This window comes from Indicator indicator, chromosome 28 (genome assembly GCF_027791375.1).
Source record: "Indicator indicator isolate 239-I01 chromosome 28, UM_Iind_1.1, whole genome shotgun sequence".
Lineage (NCBI taxonomy): Eukaryota > Metazoa > Chordata > Aves > Piciformes > Indicatoridae > Indicator > Indicator indicator.
The window spans coordinates 3648915-3675216 of record NC_072037.1 but is presented as its reverse complement, the minus strand read 5'-3'; the positions used below and the strand labels follow the sequence as shown (position 1 = coordinate 3675216).

The window sequence follows — 26302 nt, the reverse complement described above, 5'->3', positions numbered from 1 at the left end:
TTCTCTTTAAAAATAGCTCTAAGTCACATCTTCAACTCCACACTCAAACATCTGCCTCTTTAAAGCTTGTTAATTAACAGAAGTGAGCTGGATGGGATGAGATTCAACAAGGCCAAGTGCACTCAGGTCGCAACAGCCCTGTGCAATGCTACAGGCTTGGGGCAGAGGGGCTGGAAATCACCCAGCAGAAAAGGACCTGGGGGTGTTGGTCAACAGGTGGCTGAAGATGAGCCAATGTGTGTCCAGGTAGCCAAAAAGGCCAACAGCATCCTGGCCTAGATCAGCAATGGTGTGGCCAGTAGGAGTAGGGCAGGGATAGTCCCCTTGCACTCAGCACTGGGGAGGCAACACCTTGAGTATTGTGTTCAGTTTTGGGCCTCTAACTCCAAGAAGGACATTGAGGCACTGGAGCAGGTCCAGAGAAGAGCAATGAAGCTGGAAAACAGGGCTGGTGAGGAGCAGCTAAGGGAACTGGGGATGTTTATTCTGGAGAAGAGGCCATGGGTTAGTGGTGACCTGGCACTGCCAGGTTTTTAGTGGTGGGACTTGGTGATCTCAAGGATCTCTTCCAACCAAAACGATTCTGTGATTCCGATTGGCAACCCCTGCAGAGTTCTCTAGTTGGCAGAAACTAGGCAAAGATCACAGGCTGGGACACGTCTAGCAGGAGCAGAAGAATTTACCCAACAGTCAGGGCTGAGAGCTCACCTGCAGACAAACGGGAAACAGCAGGAGGAATTTTTGGAATGCCATGACAGACAGTGAGCAGGAGTGCCACTGCTTGCACCCTGCCTGCTCTGGTCCAGCTCCATGCATGGGAAAGATGAGATTGTCATAGTCACTGTTCTGCAACCAGGACACAGCTGGGAATGATCCAAACAGGAGCCCAGTGCTGACGTGGGGACGTCTTGCAGATTTGGGGTCATTCAGCTCCAAAAGCTCAGCCCTCTTGAGCAAATCACCTCCTGGCAAAGAAAAGGCAACTAGTGTGTCAGATGCACTTGTGCTCTGGAGAGGAAAAGGAAATGTCTCTTTCCTTTTTGGGTATTCTTAAGAAAAAATTCTCAGCTTGGCCTCATGAGCTCTGCAGAGCAGAGAGTCATCGAATCACTGAGTCACAGAATTATCGAATCATAGAATGATCGAATCATGGAATCATAGAATCCATTGGAAAGGCTGGAAAGGGATCTTTAAAGCTCCTTTAGTCCAACCCCCCTGCAGTAAGCAGGGACATGAGGTTACTCAGAACCCCATCAAGCTTGACCTTGAATGTCTCTGGGGATGGGGCCTCCAGCACCTCCCTGGGCAACCTGTTCCAGTGTTCCACCACCCTCATTGTGAAGAACCTCTTCCTAATGTCCATGAGCATGTAATGAGTGTGAGCCTGTGCCTGCCACATCTCAAGAGCCCAGCCCTTGCTCTCCAAGGTTCTGGCTATGCAGCCTCCTCCAGCCAAGGGTTTGAAGGTCACAAACCACTGCAAGAAGTTACAGGTTAATAAAAGCTCTTGGGAGATGTTTTAATTCAGAACTTACTCCACTGCAATTCGTTGGAAAATGAAAACAAAATAAACTCCAGAGGGATTGCTGCCTTACAGACTGAGGAAATCTGCAGCTGTCTCTTTGTAAGTCACATGCCTTGAATACATATTAAGTATTTTGTGGCACTCAGAATGAAGAGAAAATTAACTTTGATGCTCCCGTCCAAAATATCATTATTAGTTTTTCATTATTCTGTCCTAGAGTGGGCAACTGAGACCCCAGGAAAAAAAAACAAAGCAAAACAAAACCAAATCACATCTCTACAGAGCACTTCCACAGAAATATGAGTTTTCCTTCTACTGATCTTAGCAGCACCTTCCTACCCATTTTGGGCTGTAAATTTATCCCAGATGGAGCCACACCTGCTATGAAATCAGGTCTGGGTGCTGTAAAAACAGCCAGCAGTCCTTATCCTCAAGGTTTGCCAGCCAAAATGAAAGCAAACAATGAATTAAAGTCAGAAACAAAGCCAGTCACTAGCCTAAGGTCACAAAGGAGTTATGTGGCTTGGCTCAGATTAGACCACACATCCTTTAAGGCTTTCCCAGCCCTATTGTCCTGTTTCCCTAAACCCTACTGGCTTTCACTAACTCTTTCTTTCTCCTTCACAATTTCCCTCTCCCTGGTCTATTCCCTGTCCAGGCTGCTGGCAGGGAATCCCCACCCCTGCTGCCTCAGCCATCCTCACTAAATAAATGACATGTTCTGCTCAAGTATGACTTTTAGCTTTCTAGTCACTGGAGTATTGTAATAAGAAGATTTCCAGCAGTGTTATTAAAGTACAAGTGGTAAGAGCTGGCTGATTTTCTATCAGAGGGGAGATGTTGCAGACAAAGTGGGATATGAGAAAATGTTTTCCTTTCTTTGGTATTATTTTGTAATAACACAAATCAGAAATGTTTTTCATGGGGAGGTGGAAGAATACAAATCTTGTTGCCCTCTCACTTAACAACAAGCTTCCACCCTGCTTCTTTATGCAAGGAGAAAAAGAAGAAGTTTCTGCACATCAGTGTGTGTGTGTGAATCAGTGTCCTGGTTTCAGCTGGGATAGAATTGGTTTTCCTCCTAGTAGCTGGTTCAGTGCTGTGGTTTGGATTTACTATGAGATGAACATTGATATTCTCCCCAGTATCAGGTGATAGAATGAGAGGAAATGCCCTGAAATTGTGCCAGGGGAGGTTTAGGTTGGAGATTAGGAAAAATTTCTTTACAGAAAGGGTAGTCAGGCATTGGGATAGGCTTCCCAAAGAGGTGGTAGAGTCACTATCCCTAGAGGTGTCCAAGGAACATGTGGACATGCTACTTTGGGTTTAATGGTTTAATGGCCATGGTGGTCTTAGATTGGCGGCTCAAGTTGATAATCTTAGAGGGCTTTTCCAAGTGAAACAATTCTCTGATTCTCTGGTTTAGAGGCAGTGGCTGAGCAGTAGTGGTGGGATTAGGAGTTCCAGCTGAGCAGTTGGACTTGATGATCTCAAAGGTCTCTTCCAACCTTAACAGTTGTATGGTTTACTCTCCCACAATCAGGTGGCAGTCAGCTAAGTTCTTCTCCCTTATTGCATAATACCTGATATGGGATGGTATTACCTGCTTCGTGGCATGATGGTGTGCTTGTGGTTTAGTTGTTGATAAGTAGTGTTTATACTAAGGACTTCCTAGCTTCTCATGTCCTGCCAGAGAAAAGGCTGGAGTGGCACAAGAGGTTGGGAGCGGACAAGGTTAGGACAGCTGACTTCAAAGGGATGTTCCATATGATGTCATGCCCAGTACACAAACTGGGGGAAAAGCTGGCTGGGGACCAGAGCTGAGGAACTGACTGGGCAAGTGGTGAGCAAACTGCATTGTGCATCATTTGTGTTGTCTATTCATTTCTTTTGTTAGTAGCATTAGTTTTGGTATTATTACTATTATTAGCATTTTCTTCCTTTTCTATCCTGTTAAGCTGTCTTTATCTCAAGCTACCACTTTTAACTCTTTTTCCTGATTCTCTCTCCATCCCACAGGATAGGGAGAGTGAGGAACAGCTGTGTAGGGCTTAGTTGCTGGCTGGGCTTAAACCACAGCACAAAGAAAATGTCTGTTTTGATGAGAACTTAGTTTTCTTAGGGAAAAAAAAAAACAAACCCAGTTTCAACAATCTGGATAAGCCTACACGGCAACATGTCCACTCCATCTCCTCTCAAGTCCTTCCTAAACCCTGCCAAGCCCAGTGGATGGAGGGGGGGATAGAATCACAGAATGGTTTGAGTTGGAAAGGACCCTAAAGATCATCCAGTTCCAAGCCCCCTGCCATGGGCAGGGACACCTCCCACCAGCCCAGGTTGCTCAAGGCCTCATCTAACATGGCCTTGAACTCCTCCAGGGAGGGAGCATCCATAACCTCCCTGGGCAACCTGTTCCAGTGTTTCACCACCCTCACTCTGGTAATATCCATGCTGATCTGTGGCAGGGGGTGAGCATGCACAAAGTCTTTCCTGGAAGAAGGGAACCTCTTCCAGCTGGACATCAGCTCCCATCTGAGCTTGTTTCTCATATCAGTTGCTGAGCAGCTCCTGAGGTTGTCAATATGCAGCAGGTGGTTTTAATCCGAGATTGCAGCCACCAAGAAAGTAAGATGAGATAAACTGTTCCCAACTTCAAAAAAGTCACAGCTCTTCCAGGTAGTGGTGACAGACTCCTGAAAAAGCACAGTTAAAGGAGTTTGGAGAGGGTGACCCCACAGTGGCTGAACACCCTGTGCGGGGCCTGACCCTGCACTATTTGGTGCAAAAGGTACATCCAGTAACCTGCAACCCGCTGCAAGTTCTGCTAAAAGGTAGGAATGAAGCAACATTTGAGAGCACCAGACCCCTCCTTGGGGTCACTTGCAGTACTCTCACCTTCCCTAAAAGACTCTTCCACTTTCTGCCAGGGCTGCGCTGAAACTGCTGAGCTCCGGGACACCCGCTTGCCTCTGCAGCTCGCTCTCGCTCTCCCCCTGCTTCTCACTTTCACTCCCATTGGTTTCATATTCCCTGTACCATGAGGAAAAGCTTTCAACCTCATCCAGCCCAGCAGCAGACTTTATCCTGGTTCCACCCACTGGGACTTTCCTAGCTTCCTTCTGCAAAGCGAGGGGAAAAAACAGGCAGAGAGAGGCATGCAGCAGGCACCTCGGGGAGCCCGGGGAGCCGCCGTGCTCCTTTTCCCGAGCTAGGTTTCTATTGTAGGCGGTGCATTCCTTGGGAGGGAGGGTGTGTGTATGTCGGTGCCTTCCCACACTCGGACCAGCTCTTATTTAATGGGGGTCTCCATGCAGGACAGACATCAGAGGAGATTGTGGTGTTTCTCACTGCCCATCCAGGAGCAGCAGCAGCTCACATGGCAAGCGCCGGCGTGGTCGGCTCGGCCGAGGTAATAGTGGAGGAGGCAGCTCCTGTGCTCAGCCTAACTTCCAGGATGCACTTCAGGGAGGATCTGAGGAGGATCCGGTGCGCGGTGCTGCTCTGCCTGCTCTCCGTGCTGCTCCTCATGCTACCCACTGCCTACCTGCTGGTTGGAAACCTCCGAGCTCCCAGCTCCTGCCTTGACCAGGTAAGAGATGATGACAGATTTCTGTCCCGCCACGCTGCAAGGAGGCCACACCGCGTCCCCCATCTCCAGGGTTGGGTTTGGTTGGCTCGTTGGTTTTTTTTGTTTTTTTTTTTTGTTTTTTTTTTTTTGTTTGGTTTGGTTTGGTTTTTTTGTTTTGTTTTTGTTTTTGTTTTTTTTTAACTGTCTGTGAGTTTCTTATGTTTAAGGGAACACAAGACACTCACTGTTAGATTCCTTCTCCCTTAAACAGAGCAAATCTGCCTGTGGTAACTCTTAGTATTGTTTGGTCTTTTTTAACTAACGGTTTCTCTTCCTCTTGACTTGATTTCATTAATGTCACAGTTAAAAGGCACAACTTTTAAACTTTTCTTGACAAGCTGCAGGAAATATTTTAAACTTTCTGGTTTCTGGAAACCAGTGTGTCTGCACTGATTTCAGCCACAGTTTGGCACTTTGTCTCGTTTTCATCCCTTCTTTCGGTTTAGCTCTGAGACTTCCCCTTCCAGTCTCCTATTGCAGCAAAGATCTGCTGACCAGGCTGCTGCTGTCAGTGGATCAGTGTTCATCATCCCTCACTAGGCAGACAGCCACAGCTGTCGTGCAAACTCCTGCAAAGATGTGATTTGAGTAAGTTAAGGAGTCTGACCCTAAATTTTGCCTCCCAGTCTTTTACTGTCCATCAAAACTTTCTCTAGGTCCAAGGATCTTTTCATCTCTTCTCCTTTGACAAAGAGCTAATCTCACTTTGCTCCCAGCAACACAAACTTGCTGGTGTGGCTGCTTCCTCTGCTCTTCTGTCACCTCAATCCTTCTCACGCCAGCTTGCACACAAGTGCCTTCTTCCATGGCAGTCTATGAATTCAGCAGGACTCCCCCCATGCTAGAAGGATTCATGCAGGATTTAAGGCTTGAATTGTATCTTCAGGTCTGAACTTGGGTCTTAGGATTTAAGGTCTGAATTTTAGCTTCAGGTGTGAAATTAGGGCTTACTGTTTAAGACTTGAATTGTACCTTCAGGTCTGAAATTAGGTTTTAGGATTTAAGGTCTGAATTTTAGCTTCAGGTGTGAAATTAGGGCTTACTGTTTAAGACTTGAATTGTACCTTCAGGTCTGAAATGAGGTCTTAGGATTTAAGCTCTGGATTTTAGTTCCAAGTCCGAAATCCCCCAACTAATTAGCCTCTGTGTTATACTCTGAGTTAAGAGTTGCAGAATAAAGCAGTGTTATTAGTGGCCTCAAAGGCAGATTCCTAACCCTGCACACGTTTAGCCTACGGATGTTTAGGCTGCAGATGACAGCTGTGCCCTGGGCTGTGCTTGTGTGCTCCCAGCTGCACAGACTTCCTAGCCCTTGGCTGACCTCAAGTCTGCACAGCCAGTACCTTACACCCAAGAGATGCTGGCTTCTGGGTGCAGCATCTTTGCTTTCTCTGGTGATCAGACTTTTGTGCACAGCTAAAAAGAGCTGCAGCAGCCCTGCTCCAGTACCTCAGCCTGATAAATCTGCCAGCATCTGAGAGCACATTCCTGCACTGAGCCTGTTGCTGCTGTTTAGACCAGCTGGAGTGGATGTACTTGGAGTGAAGAGACTCTTTGGACAGTTTCAGCTGCATTGCTCTTTGTTTGTGTCCTGTGAGGTGGTACAGAGCAGAGCAGTTTAATTCTTGAAATGATCTTAGAGTGGAATAATGATAAAATCTTAGCCTGATTGAGTGGGTTCATGTGTTCCTGGCTCTTGACTCTGTTGGCAGAGCGAGCAAAGAAAAGTATTTTGGTGAGTGAGTTTGGCTTTGTAAGAGGAAAAGCACAACAGAAGCCAAGAGAATTGCTCTAGCCTGGCTTACACCAGTGTGTATGGCCATGCACACGCATGGAATTAATTATTAGCTTGTAGTATTCCCACAATGATGTAACGAGGAGATCAGATGATTTAGAGACTCTGCAAGTCCCAGTGAGGAAGACAAATATCATTGGGGTTGGCTGCCTGCCCTGCTGCCTTTGTGCCAAGCCCAGTGGGTGGAGTGCCCAGCCACAGTTCAGCTGGATCCTGACCCTTCTGAACTCATTCACCCTGCTAGTGACTTTATGGCCAATATTGTCCAGCACCAGAGTATGGATAGGAGGAGTTGTCTGCTTGTGTGGCTTTTGGTTAATTTCCCAAAGAGCCATGTCATACTCTGAGCCCAGGTGCCAAGTGCTGTGGCTTGGCATGGCTGTAGGCTGCTTCTCTCCATGGGAACACATCTGGGCAAAAAGGTCTCTTGGGAATATGTCTTTTTGCATTTCTTTCTGCTTTTGAAATGGTAGAACTGGATTCCTAAAGGATGCATTCCTCGTGTGCCCCATTGATTGCCCTAGGAGTAGGTTGGGACAAGACACGTGCCAGAGCTCTCTGTGGTTTTGGGGTGCAGATGTCCTGGGTGTACTGGGAGAAAGCTGGCAGACCAGTGTTTGCACCAGATGCATATTCACTTGCTGGTCCTTGGAGCAGTGAGTCCACGGAAGGAGTCTTCTTGTCCCAGGACACAGTTCAGCCCACGCATGCCAGATTATCAACTCCCCATTCACTGGGCACAGTCCTGGGAGGAGGGAGAGACTCCACAGCTGAGCAATTGAGAAGCACATGTAGTAAATTCCTGAGTCTGGCCTTCCTGGAGCAAGGAGGAGGAGAAAGGGAGCCTGGGAAAGTTTGTGCAGGAGGGGTGTGCCTCTTTGATTCGCCTGTGGGGTGAGGCAGTTTATTCATCTCCGCTTTTGTGTGGGTGCACACAGTGTCACCTTCTGCCTCCTAAGGGATACAAACTCACTTTTTCCTCTGGAAGTGTCCCTTTCAGGATAAAGCAGGGCAAGCTATGTCATTACAGCAATACCTAGGAGCCACCAGTTCTCTCTCTCTCATGGTATAATGTGTCTTGCATGGATACTTCAGGTCTGGTGATGGTTTCCCTGGATGCTTTCCAGGCTTCCTACGCTGCTTCCCTTTTGGAAACAGAAAACATTTTCTTTTATGCTTCAAGACAGAGTGAGCTGAGGAAATAGGGTTCTTTAAACAATAAACCAGCTCATGTTATTATCAGGAAGTCTATAAAAAGCTCTAGTAGTAGCCTTTGGGAGGAGGATTAGTGTACTGGAACATCTGTCTGAGGGGCATGGCACTTTTCAGCCTGGAGAAGAGAAGACTGAAGGGAGATCCTAAAAGGGTATGTGTCAGGAGGATGGGGTGAGGCTTTTTGCCATGGTACAGGCACCTCTGGCTGGGCTGGATGTCTGTGTGTGTGCACACGTGGGGAAGGGACTTAAAAAAGAGATTTTTTTTTTTTTTTCCCCCTGAAGTTTTCATTCTATTTTTTTCCCATTGAACTGGAGTAACTCTTTTAGAAACCATGGTTTTCTGCAGAAGCATTTGTTTGCTGCCAGTGAAACCCTGAAGTATCCTTGGGATTACTGGAGTCCCCAAACCCAGGCAGCCCAAATCCTCTCCCACAAACACTCTCTTTACAACCATAGAATCAGCAAGATTGGAAATGACCTCTAAGATCAAGTCCAGCTGTCAACCCAACACCACCATGGCCGCTAAACTATGGCCCAAAGTGCCATGGCCACAAGTTTTTTGAACACCTCCAGGGCTGGGGACTCTAGCATGTCCCTGGGCAGCCTGTTCCAATGCCTGATCACTCTTGTTCCTCATGTCTAACCTAAACCTCCCCTGGTGCAGCTTGAGGCTGTCTCTCCTCTTGCTGTCACTTGTTGCTTGGGAGAAGAGACTGACTCCCCACCTCATTCCAGCCTCCTTTCTAAAAGGGTGTGTGTCAGGAGGATGGGGTCAGGCTTTTTGCCATGGTGCCCAGTGACAGGATGAGGTAGTGGGCACAAACTGGAGCATAGGACATTCCATCTAATCATGATGAGGAACTTCTTTACTTTGAGGGTGGCAGAGCACTGGCACAGGTTGCCTAAAGAGGTTGTGGAGTCTCCGTCTCAGGAGTCATTTAAAGCCCCCTGGATGCTGTCTTGTGCAGCCTGCTCTGGATAAAGCTATGCTGGCAGCAAGATGGGACTCAGTGATCTCCAGAGGTCCCTTCCAACTCCTATCATTCTGTGGTTCTGTGGTGGGCTAGAATTGCTGTGCATCCTTCCCAAAAAGGAAGCCAAGTTTCAATTTGAGTGTGTAAATCTACCTAGGGAACAGCAGAGCAGCCAATAGAGCATCTCTGGCTACCTTAGCAACCTGCTCAACTAGCCCAATACAGCAGACCATCAGATAGTCTTGGGTACTGCAGACACTGGTGCTTGGGCTTATATTTGTGGTGGTGTCCTTGGCATGGCAGGATGCCAAGCATCATAAAGGGAAATCCCAAAACCTATGCAAAGGTTTGCACATGAACCTTTGCTGTCAGCCTAGCAACGGGGAAGGGAGCTGCTGCAGTACAGGACAGACTTCAAAGTCCCAGCAGCTCCACCTGGATCCTGTCCAACAAGGATGAAACCAGATAGCTAAGCAACAAAGCTTTGGAAAGGACTGCTAGAACCTGTAGACATGCAGAGCTGGAAGCCCTAATAGCCCAAATGGGAAAGAGAACCTGAAATGGCTTCCTGATCTGTGGGGAAAGAAATGCCTGAGGAGGAGCAGGGAGCATTGCACCTAGGTCCATGTGTGTGGGATTCCCCTTCCAAAAGCCAACAGCAGTAAAATTGCTGACTGGCCAGTGATGCTTGATGGGCAAAGAAGCCAGAGAGCACATGCCCTGGGTACCTGCTGGCCACTGTAGCCCAGATGAAACACTCCCATTGAGGCCACTTTTCATTAGCACAGGACAAGCCTCTACCCAAAATGCCCAGCTCAGGCCATGCAGCATCTCTTGGAGCTGGAAAAACTGAGGGTGTATGAATCATAGAACCATAGAACTGCTGAGTTTGGGAGAGACCTTTGAGGTCACCAAGTGCAACTGCTTGCTCAGAGCTCACAATCCCACCCCTGCTGCTAAGCTGCTACCAATAAATGACATTCCTCAGCACCACATCCACACAACCACACAGCTTTTAGATACCTCCTGGGATGGTGACTCCACCACCTCCCTGGACAGCCTGTTCCAATGCTTGATAACCCTTTCTGTGAAGATTTTTTTTTCCTAATATCCAACCTGAACCTCCCTTGGTAGAACTTGAGGCCATTTCCTCTTGTCCTGTCACTTGCTCCTTAGGAGAAGGTACCAACCCCCACCTCACTCCCACCTCCTCTCAGGAAGTTGTAGAGGACAATAAGATCTTCCCTCAGCCTCCTCTTCTCCAGACTAAATAACTCCAGTTGCCTCAGCTGCTCCTCATAAGACTTGTGTTGAAGGCCCTTCACCAGCTCTGTTGCCCTTCTCTGGACCTGCTCCAGCCCCTCAGCATCCTTCTTGGAGTGGGGGACACAAAACTGAACCCAGTATTTGAGATGTGGCCTCACCAGTGCTGAGCAGAGGGGGGACAATCACATCCCTATGTATGACCTGCAGAGACCCTGCCTGTAAAATAGCTTCTTGTGCTAAAAATGGAGCTACTGGGGATATTTTGCTTATGGATCTGTCTGCCTGCTGGGACAGGCTGTTCTCTATTGGATATCTCCAGCTCTTCCTGGAGGTGTCAGAGGCAAAGCATGTGAAAAGAGGATGTTCAAGCCTTCTGTTTGGCTTTAGCAAAATATGGTTAGAAATGCAGTGGTGGCTTTTGGACACTTGGGGAATCAAAACAATTTGGAAGTGTTTTGCACACCACAGTCTTCATGGAAATCACCTGGCTGGCTTGGGGGTTGGGGGAGGTTGGGTGGAAATCAGTTGCAAGGTGGGATTTTCAGCACCACTCAGTGTGGCTTACAGGTTCTCCCCAGTAACCCAAGGGAAAATTGAAGCCATGCTGTGAACTTTTCAGAATCACAGCTAAACGAGACAGGAAAAGAGAGAAAAGCACTAATTGTGTAAATGATCTTTCTGTGGTCTCATGCTGCTTAGCTCCCCTTCATCTGCACCATCAGTGTACATCTGTGCCTGTTCAGGATGAATATTAGTTATTAGATATTAGAATATTAGATACCTGGCCATTAGGTAGCATTGATAAGTGCTAAAATATTTTCTGTAGGAGATTTAGGTTTGTCTCCTTACCAAACAACATGGGAAAAAGATCTCCTACCTTTGGCAAGTAATAGAATCATTTCAGATCTTGCAGCACCCAGCTCTACCTACTGCCTCACACTGTCCTTTAGCATCCATGAACACAGGTCCTGCACTTGCAGTTTCACAGAATCACAAACTGGTTTGGGTCAGAAGAGACTTTTAGAGGTCATCAGTCCAACCCCCCTGCAGCCAGCAGGGACATCTGCAACTCGAGCAGGTTGCTCAGAGCCCCAGACAACCTCACCTGGAATGATTCCAGGGATGGGACATCTCCCACCTCTCTGGGAAGCTGGGACAGGCTCTCACCACACTCAGTGTCAAACATTTCTTCCTTCTCTCCAGCCTGAATCTTCCTCTTTTATCTTAAACCAATCACCCTTTGTCCTATCACAACTGGCCCTGCTCAAAAGTCTGTTCCCCAGCTTTCTGATCATCACTTTAAGCACTGAAAGGCCACCAGAAGGTCTCCCTGGAGCCTTCTCTTCTCCAGGCTGAACAACTCTGTCAGCCTGACCTCACAGCAGAGGGCTTCCAGCCCTTGCGTCATTGCTGTGGTCTCCCAAGGATTCAGCAGGTCCAGAGGAAGGCCACAGTAAGGAGTTTCCATCTGGCCTTCTTTGGAAGGAAGTAAACTAAGCCTTCATAAGGAGCTTCTTCCCACTTTTTAGTCAAAATCATTTTGCTATTTTTAAATGAAGGAGAATTCTTCTGGATATCCTCCCCACTTTTCCATCACCTCTGTTTGTATTGCAGCCTCCAAGTTTATATGAAGTGCTTCAGCAGAAGCTGGGCTTTAAATATGTAAACAACCCCACTGCAGCTCCATGAGTAGCTGGAGGTCTGTGATAGATTTGCAGCTGATTGCAGCACTTAGCATCGTTGGAAAATCTGCCACTTGATAAATATGGAGGAAGTGGCACATAAATAGTGGTGTAAAAATGGACATGCAGCTGGCCCAGAGCAAAAGGGAAGTGTTTGAGGGAAATCCTCCACCCCCACCTTGTGCCTTCCCACCACGGGAAGGACAAAGTCAACCTGCCTGTGATTTGTGGCACATCAGAAGCACAGTTATGTACTTTGCAGCAAGCATGTGGGACCTTGAAGAAAATGATCTCCCTGACAGCACAGCACCATTTCTCTCTGTCAGCCACACACTGAGCTTTCACACCACCACCTTTTCCAGATGACGTTTCCTGCAGAGCAGCAGGCACCTCTGGCTGGGCTGGATGGCTGTGTGTGTGTGCACGTGGGGAAGGGACTTATAAAAGTGATTTATTTCCCCCCTGAAGTTTTCATTCTATTTTTTTCCCATTGAACTGGAGTAACTGGTTTTCTGCAGAAGCATTTGTTTGCTGCCAGTGAAACCCTGAAGTATCCTTGGGATTACTGGAGTCCCCAAACTCAGGCAGCCTGAATCCTCTCCCACAAACACTCTCTTTACAACCATAGAATCAATAAGATTGGAAATGACCTCTAAGATCAAGTCCAGCTGTCAACCCAACACCACCATAGCCATTAAACCATGGCCCAAAGTGCCGTGGCCACAAGTTTTTTGAACACCTCCAGGGCTGGGGACTCTAGCATGTCCCTGGGCAGCCTGTTCCAATGCCTGATCACTCTTGTTCCTCATGTCTAACCTAAACCTCCCCTGGTGCAGCTTGAGGCTGTCTCTCCTCTTGCTGTCACTTGTTGCTTGGGAGAAGAGACTGACTCCCCACCTCATTCCAGCCTCCTTTCAGGAAGTTGTAGAGAGCAATGAGGTCTCCTCTCAGCTTCCTTTTCTCCAGACTGAACAACCCCAGTTCCTCAGGTGCTCCTCTCCAGACCCTTCACCAGCTTTGTTGCCATTCTCTGGACCCACTTCAGCACCGCCTCATAGTGAGGGGCCCAATACTAATCCCAGTTTTCCAGGTGTGGCCTCATCAGTGACAAGTACAGGGACATGCTCACTTCCCCTTGGACAGTGGAGATTATCTCTTTTCTAGTTCTCCTGCAATATTTGAAGTTGTCTGAGCCAACCACCAGTAGATAGCTTCAACACCCACATGTTAATACTGTTCCAGCCTGTTTCTTAAGCAATGTGCATCAAGTCCTTAGCTGCCAGAGCTGACCAGTTGCATTTTATTCAGTGTATTTAGTGTAGCTGACCTTAAAACACAGGACCAGCCCAGCATGCTCCTGAACAGCTTTGTATGCCAGGGGCTCCTGGCAGCCCTGACAGCCAACCCTGAGCTCACTGCTTATCCCAGACTGTCTGCCACACCATTGGCATAGAGCTGTGATGAACTGTGCCCTGGGGGAAGTGTGAGGAATGTCCCTCCCCAGGGAGGCCAGATCCAGAGTCAGCATCCAGCAGCATCCTCCAGCCAGGAGCTGTGCTGTTGTGTGTGCTGCCATAAGAGGACAGGCACCTGGCAAGAAGCCACCACCCATGCCTAGTGTGATTCAGAAGGACCAGCCCTGGTAGGCATGTGACAGGCAGATAGCAGCTTCCCTTTGAACTGCTCAACCTAAACGTCACAACCACTTGGCACAGCCCAGGGCCATGCCCTGCTGCCGTGCAGATAAGGTTGGCACAAGGATGTGTTATGAGTGTGCTGGGGTTTGGCTCTAGAAGAAAATGTAAGAAGCAAAGAAACACAAATCACTCTGCCTTCCTTTGGTCAAGGAGCTGCAGAGCTCACCTCTGCCATCTGCACTCAGACCTGAGCACCTCCTTGGCATCTTCCAAGGATGCTACCCAAGGAGGTGGTCTAACATTCCAGACATTCCTAAGCAACTGTCTGAAATACCACAGCTGCAGAAAGAAAAGCAGGTGTAGGTGGTGTAGCTTGGTTAGCCTCTTCAGTGGCATTGTGCAGGAACCTGTGATCCTGCAAAGCCTCAGACCTGCTGAGTCTTCAGACAGGGAAGAGTCACTCACATCACTCTGTTTGCTCCATGTGCTCTGCACAGATGCAGGGACAGGAGAGTCTCTAGGGAGCAGAGGTGCTCCAGCAGTGCTGGCTGGAGGAACCATCCCAAAGGAGGGTTAGCAATGGGTAAGTCCTTGCCCATGGCAGAGAGGTTGGAACTAGATGATCTTTAAGGTCCCTTCCAACCCAAACCTTTCTATGATGCTGTAATTCACACTGGCCAATTGCCAGTCATCTACTTAAGCCCAGGACTTGTCCAGCCTTTGAACAAGGCTGGAGTTTAACACAACCAGCACAGGGAAGCAGGTCCTGTCCTTAGCAGCCTTTAAGCTCCACAGGCAGCTTCACACAGCAGCAAACTCTTGCAGTGAAGCAAAGCCTTGCCAGGGCTTGTCCTTTTACACAAAAGCTCTAAGATGAACTTGATGATATCACTGTAGATATCATATCCACAGAGTTCTGTTCTCTGGCTGATGCAAACCAAGCCCTCTGTGGTTCCTGTGCACCCTGGAGCCCTGAGCTAACTGCTGGTGACTCTCTCCTGCAGGTCACAGAGGAGAGGGGCTCTCGCTTTCTGAAGCAACGAGCAGTAGCTACTGGTAAGTCTGCCAGCCTCTGCCCCATGCCCAGCACCTCTGCATGCCAAGGTGTTGCAATCCCAGCTGCAGCACACTGCTGGCTGATCCTTACCCTCCCCTCCTCTTTCACCACTCAAGTCACTCCTCAGCCAGACAAGCCAGGGCAGACAGAGGCAAACCTGGGTGTCGAGATGCAGGGAGATAAGTGTGGTCATAGCTAAAGTGTGAACATTTCTAATCCCAGGGTGTGCAAGCTTGCTCCTTCTAGTGCAGGCACAGACCTCCCCAGGAGCTCTCTGAGATGGGTACAACTCCTTGACCATCCAAAAGCAGGGACTCAGGAGCCTGTGGACACCACAACCCCACCCATGCACACCACACCTGCTCTCCATTCACCCTCCAGCAATCTCAGGCACAGCTGCAATGTGCCCTCTTGACACCTCAGTGAGCTTGGTCATGGGCAGAGAGGTTTGATGGCCTCAGTGGTGTCAACAGCCAACCACAGCAAATAAATCCTGACTCAGACCTGTGCTGAAACGGAAGAGGGTTGCACACACTGCCTCTGGGCAGCAATTACCACTCACATCTCAGTGACTTGAGTAGCAGCAAACATTCTTACACACCTTTTTTTTTTTTCTCTCTTTTTTTTTTGTCTCTCCTCAGTTACAGATACACTTGCCAGTGCAGAAAAGCCAAGAGCACACCTGACAGGTAATGCTTGCTCAGAACTCAAGCCTTCCTGGTGGGTATTGCAGCAGCTGTAGCTGGTTTAGCTGGGTCTGATAGGATCTTGGTGGGTTATGTGGGTCTGATCGGATCAGGGGTTACAGGAAATGTGGGGGAAATAATCCTCAGCTGTGCCCTGTTGACCATGACTGATTTCCTGCAGCCTGTCCCACAAAGGAGGGTAGCTGACAGAAGCTTTTCTTCTTCTTGCTACTCTTCCTCCAGTGAAATGAGCAGCTCTTGTAACTGAACTTAAATAGGTGCCTGCTGTGGTAGTGATCTGCTGCATCCCCTTGAAAAGACTGGAAAGAGCCCAAGTGAGCACCCACAGAGCAGTGAATTGGGAAAAAAAAATATAAAATCAGCTCAGATAAGGCCAGTTTTAGGGCTCTGATTTTTCTTAAGGGTCTGACCCTGGAATGGGTTGTCCAGGGAGCTGGTTGAGGTCCCACCCCTGGAGGCATTTAAGGCCAGGCTGGATGAGGCTCTGGCCAGCCTGCTGTAGTGTGAGGTGTCCCTGGCCATGGCAGGGGGGTTGGAACTGGATGATCCTTGTGGTCCCTTCCAGCCCTGACTGATTCTGTGATTCTATGACTTGATCCACACACACCATCAGATAGCCTCTTGTTTCAGTGAGATCATCTCTGACTCACCCTGAGGGAAGAGTTAATCCAGCTGAAGCCCTGCAAGCCCTTAGCTTGTGTGAGGAAGGTGCTATTGCAAAGCACTGTCACAGGGTGAGCTGCCAGCATTTGCAAGGCCACCATCTCACCACCTGGAAAGAGCCCTTGATGGTGTAGCTGTCATCACACTAAGGACATTGTCTTGAGCCCTCCTCCATCCTTGCCATCTCCAGCCACGTAGCAATTATGTTTTCAAAGAAAAGAAAAGATGTTACCAAGGAAAAGAAAAGGGTTCATGGTTGGTTCCCATGGGATGGAGTTGAGGGTTGAAGGGCTCTCCAGCTGCCCTGACCTAATAAACCTCAGGGCAGAGGCTTCCTCAACACCCTGTATTGTTCTCAGGGGAGCCCTTTAGTAGCTCTAAGCATGCAAGATGTGTTGTGAGGCTTCACACACATTCACCTGTGGGGTTAAACCAATTTCAGGGCTGATTTCTTTCCCAGCATAGTTTCCTTTTCTCTAATCCAGGAGCTCCTTCCTAATGCACATCCTTGTTCCCATCCCCTTTCTCACATGGGTTGTCAGGGCTCCAAAACTGACCTGTTCTTGTTCAAAATCACATCCTGGCTCCAGTGTGAGTTCACAAGAGCACTAGGATCATGTCTGCTAGTGAGAGTCTCTCTGTTTTCTTTGAGTCACTCCTTGTCAGAGGAACCCAGAGGTTCCCAGTGCAGCTGACTCAAAGGAGCAGCTGAAGCACAGCTCTGCTGGTGGGAACTTCCCTGCCTTCCACAAAAGTCCAGTGACCACAGGGAAACACCCAACACTTTTCTTCAAATTTCCTCAAGCTCCCCATTTGCAAAAATTCCTTTGCTGTCCTTCCCAAGCAGTCTCTACCACAGAATTGTTTGGGTTGGAAGGGACCTTAAAAATCACCTAGTTCCAACCCCCCTGCCTTGGGCAGGGACACCTCCCATCAGCCCAGGTTGCTCAAGCCCTGATCCAACCTGCCCTTGAACACCTCCAAGGTGGGAGACATCCACAACCTCCCTGGGCAACCTGTCCCAGTGTCTCCCCACCCTCCCTGGAAAGAATTTCTTCCTAATCTCCAGTCTAAATCTCCCCTCTCCCAGCTCAAAACCATTGCCTCTCATCCTATCACAACAAACCCTTGTAAAAAGTCTCTCCCTAGCATTCTTGCAGGCCCCCTTCAGATACTGGAAGGTCTCTATAAAGTCTTCCTGGAGCCTTCTCTCCTCCTGGCTGAACAGCCCCAAACAGTCATTGTTTGCCTTAGCAAGGAGCAAGAAAAGGGAGCAGCTTTCTCCTTTGCTGGGCAAAAAGGCTACACCCAGGCTGCTGTGCTACGTAGCCATCAGGGAACCTAATTTGAATGAACTCATCTTTGACCTTTTTTTTTTTTTTTTAAGCCCAAGCATATTTTTGATGCTCTGCCCTGCAGTCATGAATTCCCAAGCCTAGTGGTGCCTCACAGGCAGAAAGTATTTCCTGTTATTTTAAACCCACTGCAGAATCATTCCTTGGCTGCCATCCTGGGCTTCTCTTCTCAGAAACCACGACTCCTGTGTAGGAAGTGAAAAAAGAATAATTATTCTTCAGGTCTTTGTTACATTCCCCCACCTCAGGTACCTTTTGCAAGGTGAAGGTGGTAGGCCACAAACTCTCCCTTGCAGGAATCTCTTGCAGACCTGTGTTCTCTCTGTCTTTGCCTAGTTTTAGGCACACACATTCTGAAGGTGAGAGCAGGGTGAGAGGAATGAGAAGTAGCCACAGTAGTGTCAAGAGGGTACACCAGTTGGGTAGAAGTAGCAGAATGACTCAATGTTGTGGTGCCTGTCCCTTGATGATGATTTTTTTCCACTTGCCCTTGGGCTTTTTAGCAGACAGACAGCATTCTGAACTTGTCCAAACTGGCAGCAGGATCTTCTCTCTCAGGGTGACTATAGTTAATGAAGAATCATAGAATCGTAAATTCATAGAATCAAAGAATCACAGAATCATAGAATCATAAATTCATAGAATCAAAGAACCATAGAATCATAGAATCATAAATTCATAGAACCAAAGAATCACAGAATCATAGAATCATAAATTCATAGAATCAAAGAATCACAGAATCAAAGAATCATAGACTCATAAATTCATAGAATCAAATAATCACAGAATCTTAGAATCATAAATTCATAGAGTCATAGAATCAAAGAATCATAGAGTCATAGAATCAAAGAATCATAGAATCATAAATTCATAGATTCAAAGAATCATAAATTCATAGACTCATAGAATCATAGAATCAAAGAATCACAGAATCCTAAATTAATAAATTCAAAGAATCGTGGAATCCCAGAACCACAGAACCATAGAATCACAGGCTCATAGGATCAAAGAATCATAGGGTCATGGAATCCTGGAACAGTAGGGGTTGGAAGGAAGCTCTGGAGATGATCTGTTCCAATCCCTGTGCTAGCACAGGTTCACCTGGATCAGGTTGCACAGGAACATATCCAGGCAGGTGTTGAAAGCTCTGAGCAGCACGGTCCATGGGAATATCTCACCAGGACTTTTCTCCATCCACACTCCCTCCTGTGCACTGATGTAGCTTTGGTGCAGGTTGTGCCAGGCCATGCCACTACTTCCTCTCTGACTTAACCTGGTGGCACTGTGGGGTCAGCCCAATGCCTCTTCCCTCTTGTCAGCAGCCTGTGACACAGCAGCATGAACTATGTTGCAGTAAGCCTCTCAGGCTCGAGCTTATGCTTACCCTGATGCAAAGGCAGCCAAGCATCCCATTAAATCTGGGTAGAAAGTGACCTTCTGGTTCCACTTGGTTGTTGGAATCAATGACCTCCTAAGGGCAGTTATTAAGCTTCCAGGGCACAACCTTGAGCAACAGGGACCCTGCAGCTGTGGGTCTTTGCAGTACATGCTGTCCAAGGGCTTTTTCTACAGCAGGAGGCTCTCATCTCAGTCTCAGATTAGGAGACCAGGAGCTTGACCTCAGAGTTCAGTACCAGGTTCTCAAACCAGTGAGGGCTAAGAATTGTAGATCCCCTCCCCACCCCAGATTCAGCAATATGCCACAGAATGTACCCTAAATCTGCCAAGCAACAGGGATTTTCCAGCAAGGCACTAAACCAAAAGGGAGCTGGGGAGAGGAGAAGTAAATTTCTCATTTAAGGGATGCCAAAAATGTGTAGTGGATGGGACAGCTGAAGAAGCTGTGGCAAGGACTCTCTTATTAAAAGCAGGTTTCATTTACTTCAAGACGTAGCAGAATAGATACATTTGCAGGAAAGATAGCTCCAGAAATGTAAGAAATTAAGAGTCCAAAGTACACCTGCTGCCACAAAAGGAGCTGTACTCTATTTACGAGCACTTGGATGTGCATTTTACATCTTGACTGGTATTGAAAGCATGAGAAAAAGATTCATTGACTTGAACACTGAAAGCATCAATAGAGAGAGCTTCATCATTCTTGTGCACCTCTCCTATGAAGACAGGCTGAAAGAGTTGGGGCTGTTCAGCCTTGAGGAGAAAAGTCTCTGGGGTGACCTTACAGCTACATTTCAGGAGGGGACCTAGAGGAAGGCTGGGGAGGGAGTGTTTGGAAGGGCTTGCAGTGATAGGATGAGGGGCAATGGTTTGAAAGTGAAGCAAGTGGATTTAGGTTGGACATCAGGAGGAACTTATTTACTATGAGAGAGGTGAGACACTGGAACAAGTTGCCCAGGGATGTGGTGGAGGTCACACCTCAGGAAACATTCAAGATCAGACTTGTTGTGGCCCTGTGGCAGCCTGACCTAGTCAGAGGTGTCCCTGCTGAGTGCAGGGGGATTGGACAAGATGACCTTTGAGGGTTCCTTCCAACCCAATGCAATCTGTGAATCCTGAAAGGGAGATTCTAGCTGCAAAAGTCAAGAGTTGCCTAATTCTAGAAGTTATGAAATCATGTACTTCATTTGAGATGCCTGCTAGTTATAAAACTCATTGAAGATTGAGTGTCACTGTGATTTCAAATGCATCATTCCAGATGGAAAAGAGTATTTCATATGCAGCTTCTCTTCAATTTCTTTCCCCAAAATTCCCAAGATGGCAAAGAGCCAGGAGCATTTTCTGGAAAATCTGAGGGTTTTCTGCTCCTTCCCATCTCAGACAAGATCTGCCTGCTACCAGTTGGCCTCTGAGAGATATTACTCCAAGCTCTTGTAAACCTCAGAGTGACCTAGATGCTACTTTAGTTTTTGCTGGGGCTGAGATCAGTCCCTAGGCACTCAAGAGGTAGAAGAGGATGAAGGCAGACTATGAGCACTTTTACTTTCTTTTATTGCTCTCTCCTTTGGCCTCTTTGGCTCTAAGCCTCATAGTGCTTGTAATGGTTAAATAATTTGGCCTGGCTTGCTGTCGCAATCCCTCTGCTGTAGTTCTCACACACAGAAATCTCTCCTCATGCACTTTGCCTGCTGGGGAAAGATCAGAAAGATTTGATACTTGAGCAGCACTGACAGGCAGGCTGAAAAGGCAGGCAGTGTTTTGTTGTGCTGCTCAGAGGATACAGGAGAAATGGCAACTCCTAGCACCTTCCTGGCTCCTTATGGAGTATCTGTTGCTAGAAAAGAGGGAAATTGGGTGCCACTGGGGACTGAGTACATTGCCTTTTCTGAATCTCATTGCAACCAGGATAAACCTAATGGCTGTTATCCATAGATCCGTGGAACAGTTTAGGTAGGAGGGAACCTTAAAGATCATTCAGTTCCATCCCCCAGCCGTGGACAAGGACAGCTTCCACTAGTCCAGGTTGCTCAAGGACTCATCCAGGTTGGCCTTGAAGATCTCCAGGGAGGGGGCAGCCACAACCTCCCTGGGCAACCTGTTCCAGTGTCTCACCACCCTCACTGCAAAGAATTTCTTCCTAATCTCCACTATAAATCCACTCTCCTCAAGCTTAAGTCCACTCCCCCTCATCCTATCACTACAAGCCCTTGTATAATGTCCCTTCCCAGCTTGCCTTCCCAGACAATGCCAAAGCTTTCCTTTACCTGCATTTTGTTCACCTCCCTGTCCATGCATGCACTCTCCTTCCCCAAACACTGAATCAAAATCCACTTTGACATTAACTCAAGTTCTCTTCCTCCCCCAGTGAAGAAACAAAATGTCATCAGCACCGTGGGAAGCCACCTGCCCATCCTGCAGTGGGAAGACAAGAGAGGCTTGGCCTTTACCAAGAACAACCTGAATTATTCCAGCAACTCACTGGTGATACCTGTGTCTGGGGACTACTATGTCTACGCTCAGGTCACTTTCCGAGGGCCCATTGAAAGTTACAATGAACCAAATTTTGTCACTGAGATCATCACCAAAGTCACTGACAGCTACCCTGAGCCCACCCGGCTGCTGTCTGGCACCAAGACCCTCAGTGGAAATGGGAAGAGCTGGTTCCAGCCAATTTATCTAGGTGCTGTGGTCTCCTTAGAAGCAGGAGACAAGCTAATGGTCAACGTTAGTGACATCAAGCTGGTGGATTACACTCAGGAGCACAAAACCTTCTTTGGTGCCTTTTTGTTGTAGGTTGCTAGCAGCAGCTGGTGGGGGGCTTCCCTTCAGGGCCCTAGGGTGACTTTGTTGGTCCTTGCCTTTGTGGGTGTGCATTGGGGTGCAACCTCTGTGCTGTTATATCCTTCTTCTGTACTGTCACACCCCTGCAGCTCCCTGCAGCCTTAAATTAAGGGGTAGGGAAAGCTAAAGCCATGGGCTGGATTAAAGCCAACCTGAACCAAACCAACCAACCAACCAAAACCAAACCAACCAACCAACCAAAACCAAACCAACCAACCAACCAGAACCAAACCAACCAACCAACCAAAACCAACCAAACCAAATCAACCAACCAACCAGAACCAAACCAACCAACCAACCAAAACCAAACCAACCAACCAACCAAAACCAAATCAAACCAACCAACCAGAACCAAACCAACCAACCAACCAGAACCAAACCAACCAACCAACCAAAAATCACCAAACCAAATCAAACCAACCAAACCAAACAATACACCAAAAAAAAAAAAAAAAGTACAACAACAAAAGAGAAAAAGGAAAGACAAATTGGAGGGAAAAAAATATTTTTGGAAGTAGCTACTGAGCTCTTCAAAACACTGTAAGCTAGGGAGGAAGAGTTCATACCTGTGGGTAGGAATATTGATCTTGAATGTTGCAGCTAGGCTATATCACTAATTCCACCTCCAATGTACAACTTCTTCAACTCCAATCCCCCCCAAAAAAGTGTTTTGAACTTTCTCCAGCACTTCCAGTATAGTTTTGCATGACCCTTCTTCAGATACTGGGTTCTAGAAGGTAATTACTTTTCATCATTTCCTTGTGAATAGATGTGCTCAGTACTTTGCACTAACCCAAAGCTCAGATTAATCATTAACTGCTTAATTAATCCCTTCCAACATCCCTGTAAAATAGATTAAAATTATGTTGTGTGTTTTGCAGAAGCTACTTGAAATTTCTTTTTTGCCCCCCCTCCCCCCAAGAAATTGCTTACAGTTCATTAAGCCAATGAACAGCCTCAAACCTTCACATAAAATTTCAAGGCAACACACACAAACAATTTCTGCTTCAGCACAAAAGAGGAATCTCCCTTCCAGCTCCTAACGTTAGGCAGAGAGAGGCAAGCAGCACAATTTTCCACCCTTTTTAAACCAACCACAGAAATTTGGGGTGGAAACCTTGGCAGTATTTTGCTTTCCATTATATTGAATGCAAAGTGAGTGCCACCCAAGACAGCACTGTCTTGGTGCTCCCCCTTGCAACCATTGCCAAAGCTGCAGCAGTCCCCTAAGCACAAGGGACTCTCCAGCCTTTCCCTGGGTGAAGGCTGGCAATCAGTAGTGTCCACACGAGGTCAAAAGGTCCAAAGAAACAATCACAGTGTGCCAGAGCCAGGTGTGGAGCTCAGGAACATTTAGCTTCCAACCTTGCACTTAGTTATTTTCAGAGACCTTACTGTCTCTCAGGGCAATTCCCCAGCTTTCCTTCTCCTCCCACCATGACTACATCACTGACCAGTCCTGTTCTCATAGAGCTCAGACTTCACACTCTTCAGAGCCAAGAGGTCTCACACCTGAGCACCTACCCCCCATCCATTCTGCAATGACCAGCCTTCACTTTCTGCAACTCCTCCTCTTTCCTGCCCCACCTCAGTGGATTGCCTGCATTTCCCACTTCTTGGCCAGAAGGGACAGCCAGGCTTGCTTGCCTACTTAAGGTTTCCACTCAAAGCCATGGTGGGGTCCACTGGTAGGGTCATGGAGGCACTGAGGCTTGGGAAGAGCACCGGGTGGGTGGGAGGGGTTGTAGCCAAAGATCTCAAATAGGCAGAGAAGTTCTCTGGTGGAGACAGCCTAGCTACAAAAAACCATGTGTGATATTGCAGCCCAACCAGGAGTGAAATCAGGCTGCTTTTGCCCACAGTGTCTTCCTAGCAGGAGACAATTTATTGTTATATAAAGATCTGTTTGGAGCTGACAAGGAAAAGTGACAGCTGAAGTGTAGAGCAGAGAAAAAAGCCAAGAAAAATTAAGGGTGAAGGGAGGAGAGGAGAGCAGTAGGAGGTGGGAGATCCAGGCAGCACCAGGATCTCTGCCTCTTCATGGCTTGCTGTAAGCACCTTTCATGCTGAATGCATGACTATGCCTCTTAAATCCAGCAGATCTTTTATGCAGTAAATCATCCTAGAAAACAAAGCTTTGGGGCCATCCTTGCCTGTTCTGCAGTCTCTGGGTCCTATAGCAGGCCTCAGTCCTTCACTGCTTTAATCTACAGTGAGAGGAGCATTAAACATACAGCAAAAGCCAGGAGATTGTCCTCTTGCCCTGCCCTTCTTTCCTCAGCAGGCATCTTTCTTTTTTTCCAGATTCTCCTTGAGTCTAGTCATTGGATGCTGGTCTGCTCCACAGCACTTCCCATCTAGGAGGCCTTGAGAACATCCTTGGATCAAAACCTCATTACAGTTTGACTCCCCATCCTTTCTTTCACATGTCCCTCCTTTCCCCCACACCCACATCTCAGCTTTCCTCCTGATCCCTTTCTCCCACAGGTACCTTCCTGCCTTCTTAGCCTTGGCCATCAGGTATAAGGACACCTCTTTGTCCAAATCAAAGTTTGGACATGCAGCTCCTCTCTTAGAATCACCCCAGCGCACCAGGAATCTGAAAATAGGTCAGGATGGCAGAAAACAAAGGTGATGATCCTGCTGGCAGGTGCAAACACACTGTTGGCCAAAACATCCTCATAACTTTATCAGGTACATTCACTTCCATCTTAAAGTCCTTACTCCTGCCTTTCCTCCCCCTGTTCAGCCTTTAGAAGCTGCAGTTGGCTGAGCAGTTACTCCTCATGTATCTCTTCATATGCATCCTGGTCTTATTGCTTCTCAGAAGGAGTCATTCAGCTCCTCAGCAGGACTGTTCTTACTGCACATCACAGTAGAATCTGGTGAGACCTTGCTCTCTTGGCAGTTCAAGCCCAGGTTATTCTCTGGGAAACCCCAAGATTTCCATAGCTCAGATTATCTAAAGCATTCTCTCAACATCCCACAGGGAGTTCTTCTGAGCTTCTGATCCCTTGGGTTTGGTGCCCAGAATAGGATCTGAACTCAGGAAAACATGGAAATTGCTGCTCTAGCACACCACCATGTAAAGGACAGGAAATAATGTGGTAGATCTCCAGGGGAAGACTTAAAATGAGAGGTGTCCCTGCCCGTGGCAGGGGGTTTGGAGTAGATGTTCTCTGAGGTCCTTCCAACCTAAACCATTCTGTGATTGTGGTTCTGTGATGACTTGCCTAGAACAGGTGATTCTTAGCATCCAGGTAGGAAAGCTTCTGGGAAGTGTTGTATCCCAACCCTAGCTGAGAGGTGTCTCTGCCCATGGCAGGGAGGTTGGAGGAGATGATCTCTGAGGCCCCTTCCAACCTGAGCCAGCCTATGATTCTATGATTAATTTGGTTGATCCTTGGAGAAAACTGGAGTGGGAATTCTAGCTGCTCTGAGGCAGTGACAGAAACACAGAAAGCTCTTTCTTGCTGCAAAGGAGCTGATGCAGCATTCCTCTGAAGCCATAGCACAATCCTGATAGCCTTGCAGAGCAGACCTGCATCATCATCGCTTACCACCTGCTGAGCTGGAGGGTGGTCAGCCTGAGGCCTGGGAGGGGTGAATGCAGTGTTTGGCACACAGTAACAGAGCCTCCTGTGGGATATCTGCAGACAGAAACCTCCTGGAGCTGTGTGCATTCCACACAACTTCTGGGAAGCCAGGGAGGCAGCACTGAGCCTTTCCTAGCACAAAGCACACCACTGCTGTCTGCTACACTACCAAATGCCACAAGCTTGCCTGCTGCAGCTCCAGCACAGATGTGACTCTTTTGAATCCATTATCCATATTCTATATATAGATAGATATTTATTTTAGCACTATTTATTTATTTTAGTCGATTTAGAGCAAGCTTTTGCACCTTGTCTCACACACACAGAGGCTTTTAGCACGTTTAGCATGGTACAGAGTCATGTACCTGGCACTACTTGTTTTAAAGTGGTGCAGGCATATTAACTCACACATCTACCCCATGGGAAATTTCTCTTTCTCCCCTTTTTTTCCCCCCCTCTCAATGCTAATCACAATTTTGTACATATAATAAGTGTGCAGAGGTTGATGCTGCCCCTGTTGTACATCAGGTATTCTTCCAGAGAAGGCAATAAGATGAAGCCAGAGTAAAGCCACTTTACAGAGGTCAAGCTTAAAGGGAAATATCTCAAAGAGGCTGAACCCAAGCTGTGGATTCTCACATTTTCCCAAAGCTAAATAAGGACAGCCCTGCTCTCAGAAATCTGTGTGTATTGAGCTAGAAAATTGTCTTTAAGAGAAATCATTTCTGGAGATGGGAGAGCTCTCATGCCTCAGCTTTTTCGATTGCAGGAGCTGATGGTGATGAAATGTGGTCATGTGAACCAGTGACCTTTCAGTCTGTGGGCAGACTGAAAAAAATCTGTTTTGTTTTGGGTGGATGTGAAACTAAAACAGCTATAAGAAAAGGAGAAAAAAAAAGACAAAAAAAGACAATCCACGCTGGTGAAAAAGGATGAAATAGGCAGCTCAGGCTAAGTGAGTGGG

General features: G+C 47.5%; 1 protein-coding gene across 1 annotated transcript; it reads left to right on the top strand.

The window, feature by feature from the left end:
• The first annotated feature begins 4901 nt into the window (after positions 1-4901).
• On the top strand, positions 4902-21694 carry TNFSF15 (TNF superfamily member 15). The gene is made up of 4 exons (XM_054393229.1): positions 4902-5114; positions 14729-14780; positions 15423-15470; positions 21267-21694. The coding sequence occupies exons 1-4, from the start codon at positions 4902-4904 to the stop codon at positions 21692-21694; spliced, it is 741 nt and encodes a 246-aa protein (XP_054249204.1).
• Positions 21695-26302: the final 4608 nt, after the last annotated feature.

What these genes read in the sequence shown, in the direction of transcription:
- TNFSF15 (XM_054393229.1), top strand. Translation starts at nt 4,902, where the DNA reads ATGGCAAGCGCCGGCGTGGTCGGCTCGGCCGAGGTAATAGTGGAGGAG. An exon ending in CCAGCTCCTGCCTTGACCAG is followed by an intron (nt 5,115 to 14,728) that starts GTAAGAGATGAT and finishes TCTCTCCTGCAG; the next exon opens with GTCACAGAGGAGAGGGGCTC. An exon ending in GCAACGAGCAGTAGCTACTG is followed by an intron (nt 14,781 to 15,422) that starts GTAAGTCTGCCA and finishes GTCTCTCCTCAG; the next exon opens with TTACAGATACACTTGCCAGT.